The sequence below is a fragment of the Rhinopithecus bieti genome, unplaced genomic scaffold, assembly GCF_001698545.2.
Source record: "Rhinopithecus bieti isolate Rb0 unplaced genomic scaffold, ASM169854v2 scaffold_2572, whole genome shotgun sequence".
In the NCBI taxonomy this organism is placed as follows: domain Eukaryota; kingdom Metazoa; phylum Chordata; class Mammalia; order Primates; family Cercopithecidae; genus Rhinopithecus; species Rhinopithecus bieti.
In genome coordinates, this window is record NW_016804595.1 from 1,706,936 (window position 1) to 1,713,127 (window position 6,192).

Below are 6,192 nucleotides of genomic sequence, written 5' to 3' on the forward strand. Positions count from 1 at the left end.
GACTGGAGTGCAGTGGCCGGATCTCAGCTCACTGCAAGCTCCGCCTCCCGGGTTCACGCCATTCTCCTGCCTCAGCCTCCCGAGTAGCTGGGATTACAGGTACCCGCCAACTCACCCGGCTAGTTTTTTGTATTTTTTAGTAGAGACAGGGTATCACCGTGTTAGCCAGGATGGTCTCAATCTCCTGACCTCGTGATCCACCCGTCTCGGCCTCCCAAAGTGCTGGGATTACAGGCTTGAGCCACCGCGCCGGGCTTTTTTTTTTTCTTTTTTGGGACAGAGTCTCGCCCTGTTGCCAGGCTGCAGTGCAGTGGCGCAATCTAGGCTCACTGCAACCTCTGCCTCCTGGGTTCAAGCGATTCTCCTGCCTCAGGCTCCCGAGTAGCTGGGACTACAGGCAGACGCCATCACGCCCGGCTAATTTTTGTATTTTTAGTAGAGACAGGGTTTCACCATGTTGGCCAGGATGGTCTTGATCTCTTGACCTCATGATCCCCACCTCGGCCTCCCAAAGTGCTGGGATTACAGGCATGAGCCACTGGGTTAGGCCAGAATATTTCTTTTATTTAATTAATTTGTTTTGAGACAGGGTCTCACTCTGTCACCCAGGCTGGAATGCAGTGACACCATCACAGCTCACTGTAGCACTGAACTCCTGGGGTCAAATGATCCTCCCACCTCAACATCCCAAGTATCTGGGACTACAGGCATGTGCCACCATGCCTGCCTAATTTATTTTTAAATTTTTTGTAGAGACAGGGTCTGCTAATGTTTCCCAGGCTGGTCTCAAACTCTTGGGTTCAAGCAGTTCTCCCATCTCAGCCTCCCAAAATGTTGGGATTACAGTTGTGAGCCCCTGTGCATGACCTTGACAGATATTTTTTAATAAACTCATGAAGTTGAGTCATCCTCATTGTTGTGGAGGGTTGCAGTGCTCACCTGTGGGCTCTAATGTGGTTTCTAATTCTGTGTACTTGGTCATTGTATTCTCCTGCCTCTCCATCTTCCCAACTACCTCTCTACCTCTCTACTGATTTACCTACCAACCCAGCCAGGCTTTTTCCAAAATTAACGTGAGATAATTTAGCATGGCTGTATTATATACACAGTCAATCTAGCTCTTTGATAGTTTAGATAACTTTAAAGTTTACTAAACAATGTCTTCTTTTTTTCAAATCTCTGCAGCTTTGCCTGAAAACATAAAACAATGTTTTCTTGATGTGGATACAGAAAAAGAATCACTTTATTTTTTTTTATTTTTTATTTTTGAGACGGAGTCTCGTCTCGCTCTGTCGCCCAGGCTGGAGTGCAGTGGCCGGATCTCAGCTCACTGCAAGCTCCGCCTCCCAGGTTTACGCCATTCTCCTGCCTCAGCCTCCCGAGTAGCTGGGACTACAGGCACCCACCACCTCGCCTGGCTAGTTTTTTGTATTTTTTAGTAGAGATGGGGTTTCACCATGTTAGCCAGGATGGTCTCGATCTCCTGACCTCGTGATCCGCCCGTCTCGGCCTTCCAAAGTGCTGGGATTACAGGCTTGAGCCACCGCGCCCGGCAAAAGAATCACTTTAAAAATTTTCTGGTCCATTTGCAAATCTCTTGTTTTGCAAGTTATGCTTTATTAATGCACAGAGTGCCACATTCAATCATTGTATTCTAGCTGTGCATCCAGTAAGATCAAGGTGACTTGAGGCTCAGAATAGCCCTTCAGCAAAGTGCTGAAAAAATACAAACTTGACTAGATAATATAAAAGAAAAATGTTGCTAAAGGTCAAGATAGCCAAAGTGGCATGGATGCATTGCAAGATCAGGCACATTCATTCACAAGATTTAGAACTGTAAGGACAGAAAAAACTTTTCCTCTATCCTTTTAGGTTCAGTAGCTGAGAACTACAAATTAAACTGACAAAAGACATATTAATAGGAGAAAAGGTTTATTTTCAATGCACACAGTCTCTTCACAGAAAAGTAGCAAAAACCCAAAGAGACAGTTTGGTGTAGAAGACCTGGGAGTTTATATACCATTTTAACAAAGGGTGATAAGTTGTGGACAGGTGACTAGACGAGGGAAAAGGAGTTTGGGCTTCTGGGGAAGTAAATTGTGAGAAGGCAAATACATGGAGTAAACGAATGGAAGATCAAGCTTATTTCAGTACAGTTTGTTTTTGCAGACTCATCACTGTGAATTGTTTCTGGTGATTAGACACCTTTACAAATGGAAATTTATGTCACCTGTATAAAGCGAAATGTATGCCCCCGTTTTTCAGCAGAAAGGTGGAGGACAGAGAGTTCCTCCTGTGTCTGCTGTTAATCTTAATTGCCTTTAGCTCAAAGTAATCCTCATGCCAAAGTAGCATATTTTGAGATGGCGTAGTAGAATCCCCCTTTGGAACTATTTCATGTTGCCTGATTGCTAGCACATTTCCCTTATAGGTTGGTTCAGAGGACTGTTTCCATGTCATGTCCATGCTTTCTTATTTGGAATTACAATGAGAGTTTAAGGATTAAATGCTTCAATATAACATTCAGTTAATAAAGCATCAATTTTACTCACATCTGGTGTTTGAGCAGCTGAATTCCACATAACTGGCCTCTGAAGGAATATGATCTGCTTTGTAGCCAAATTCCCTTCACTGCAAATTAAAACAATAGTATTAGTATTTGTGAATTAGTAATTCTCTGTATTTCATAATTGGCTGGAACATTCCATATGTAGTTTTGTAAAATAATCTTCTGATCAAAAATAATTTTAAAATATAAATCTTTTTTTTTCCAGTGATGGAAAAAATGTAAAATGTAATTTTATAGAAACCACATCTGGAAAACAAGAAAATCCCTAAAACTGAATATGGTCGCTATAAAAGAAAATAATTTTAATGTTTAAAGACACTTGTAATCTCACCAAGCTAACATCAATATTTTCATTTCTTTGTTTCCCCTCTTAGTCTTTATCAGCTTGTGTAATTTGCATGTCTGTAATCACTGCACATTTATATTTTGTTTCTATGCCTTTCACTGAACACACTCTTTTTCTTATTTGTACACTGTAATAATATTTTTAATGGTTGCATAATAACTCAAATAATTAAGATACCAAAATGTACTAAGTCTTTTTTTCATTATTGGAAAATAAGGTTGCTTCCAGTTTCTTGTCAGTTATAAACAAAAAATATGTATTGTATTCAATTATTTTATTGAAATGAATACTTAGGAGATAAAAATATGTATTGTATTCCTCTTATGAATTATTTTCTTGAAATGAATACTTAGGAGTGGGAGTATTAGGTCAAACCTTATGATTTAAGCTTCTTGGTATGCATTGTCAAACTTGCCTTATAAACAGAAGAGACCAATTTAGGCTGTCACATGTGAGAAAATTTACATCCATTTTCAATTGAGGGACTTCAACTATAGCTAGTTTTATTTTCAGATGCTTCTTTGTAGTCAGCTACTCAGTATTCTCCTTATTTAACTATCATCATGGCAAATTACCCCTTGCCAAAGACTACTTGGGGTTTGTATTCCTCTGAAATGCTTTTCACAGAGTCTCCATGGATTTATGGGGAGGAGTGTCTGTAGCTAATGTTGCTCAGTTACGACTTTTATTATGCAAAAAACCCCAACAAAACCTTACTATTAGCTGCATTTTATGCTGAGCCCTTTTTCTGGAAAATGAATGCAACACTGAAACTCTGGCTTTAGAGCTATGTGTCAACTGCACAGCATTTGAAAATCCCAACCTTACTGATGCCACTGAATTTAGAGAAATATCAAATCTTTCTCAAAGTGATAACAGGAGACTACTTCTTTTTTATATTTGAAAGGCTGTTTCTAGTCTAATCTCATTCCATTTTGACCTCATCTTTGTTTGGAAAGAAAAACTTTTATAAAATATGTAGTAATTTTGGGAACAAATTGTCATGAGGCTTTGGTACATGGGCGGGATTAGACGTGTACAGAAAAGGCTGGTCACATGTTTTGGGACCATGACATATACTGGAAAAAGCCATGGCTTTGGAACCAGACAGTTCCTGGGTTCAAATCCAAACTCTGTCATAGTACCTAATAGCTGACGCCTTTAATCAGTTAATCCTTAAATTCTCTGTTTTCTTTTTCTTTCTTTTCTTTCTTTCTTTTCTTTCTCTCTTTCTTTCTTTCTTCTTTCCTTCTTTCCTTCTTTCAAGATGGAGTTTTGCTCTTTTTGCCTAGGCTGGAGTGCAATGGCGTGATCTCGGCTCACTGCAAGCTCTACCTCCCTGGTTCAAGTGATTCTCCTGCCTCAGCCTCCCGAGTAGCTGGGATTACAGGCATGTGCCACCACACTGGTCTAATTTTGTATTTTTAGTAGAGACGGGGTTTCTCCATGTTGGTCAGGCTGATCTCGAACTCCTGACCTCAGGTGATCTGCCTGCCTTGGCCTCCCAAAGTGCTGGGATTGCAGGCATGAGCCACTGCACCCAGCCTCTCTGATTTTTTTCTATCGGGGACCTCAATAAGCCATAAGTGAAGAATAAGAGTGCATGAAGAGCCTCCCATTGTGCTTGCCACGAGGAGGAGCACAACAAATGTGATTTCCTTCTACTTTTCCATTCATTTAGTGAAATATAGGGTGCAGTTAAGGGAAGGGAAGAAGAGTTTCAGAATCAATAATTTCTTCCAGAGAGCAAATTCAAGGGACAGAAAGACATGGTGGTTCATGCCTGTAATCCTAGCACTTTGTGAAGCTGACAGAGGATCCCTTGAGCCCAGGAGTTTGAGACTAGTCTGGGAAACATACTGAGACTCTTGTATCTACAAAAACTTTTAAAAAAAATTATCCAAGTGTGGTGGCACATGCCTGTGGTCCCAGCTACTTGGGAGGCTGAGGTAGGAGGATCACTTGAGCCCAGAGGTTGAGGGTGCAGTGAGCTATTGATCACGCTGCTGAACTCTAGCATGGGTGACAGAAAGAGAACCTATCTTAAAAGAAAAAAAGAAAGAAAAGTAAAGAAGAAAAAACAAATTCAAAGGACAGGGTACGTGGGAATGCAGAAGAGACCCTCTGGGTAACGTTCCAGGTGTGTGATCCAGGTGGAGAATCACATGAAAGAACCAGGTCTGGAACGATCCAAAGATGGGAAGGAGGGATCAGGGTAGAATTCTTCTTCTTGAGAAGAAAGCAGGAACGCATCGGGGTAGGGATTGTGGGAGACCTTACAGGCAGTTCTTTCACACTCACTGTGGATGGCACAATTCTGAATGCACTAAGATCTAATGTTTGGCCTACGGCAGGTTTTACAGACTTTACTGTGCATTCCAAACACTGAGGTGCCTGTTGATTCCAGGGTCCACTCCAGTCTACGGAATCTCTATTTCACCAGGCTGCCCAGGTGGCCCTGATGCACAGTAAATTTGGGAACCATCACCAGAAGAGACAGACTTGGAAGTGTGGACTTCTCAGGCCCTGGGGATTACTTGGTGATATTTGCTACTACCAAAGGCATTCACTGTTTTCCTTGAATAATAAAACCCACCAATAGTTCCTCTTGGTATGGAGTGTGGAAACAAAAATGGCTTAGTTTCTGGAAGCATCCTTGATGTCTATTTTATCATATTCTTCTAATGTGACTTGTGTCCTTAAATGTTTTGGACAATTTTAGCCACATAGGCTGCCTAGAGCCATGCTGAGGACACATATTTTTCACCATCTTTAGTTTATCAATTTATTCCTGACCTGAATTGTCTAAAATATAAAGGAATTTGGAATGTGGGCAAGGAGTTTATCCCTCTGCAGTCTGACACAATTTCTGGCAGCAACCCCAAATTATGAAAGAATATCTCTACCAGCGGATCCCGAGGCAGTGTGGGAAGGAGAAAGAGGAAGTAGGTGGCTTATCAAAGGCTCGGTGGGTTGGAGGTGGAGGTAGGTGGGTTAGGGGTGTATGTCAAGGAAAAATGTCCTCAGATGGTGTGAAGTACACTGCTCGATCCTGGGTTGAGAATCATTGCCTGTATGTTTGAAATAGGATTCTCTCTGCCAGTGTTCTGCTTGATATTTAACACAGTATGCAGAGAGGTGAAGCATGTGGCACAGGGGAGGGCGAACCCTCCACAGCCTCTTCAGTGAAGCAAGAGCACTGTCAAACCTACCCCTCCTGCGGTGTGAAGGGGAATTGCCTCTGAAAGGGCAGAAGCTTTTTAAGCACAAGCTTTGT

At 41.7% G+C, this 6,192-nt stretch overlaps 1 protein-coding gene across 2 annotated transcripts in view; it reads right to left on the reverse strand.

Annotated features, from left to right (window-relative positions):
* RFTN2 (raftlin family member 2) overlaps window positions 1-6,192 on the reverse strand; it is a 95,060-nt gene that overhangs the window by 15,008 nt on the left and 73,860 nt on the right. For both annotated transcript variants that reach the window (XM_017869312.1, XM_017869313.1), the window contains exon 8: window positions 2,553-2,631. In XM_017869312.1, the coding sequence (XP_017724801.1) occupies window positions 2,553-2,631 (79 nt within the window). The remainder of the gene's footprint in view (window positions 1-2,552; window positions 2,632-6,192) is intronic.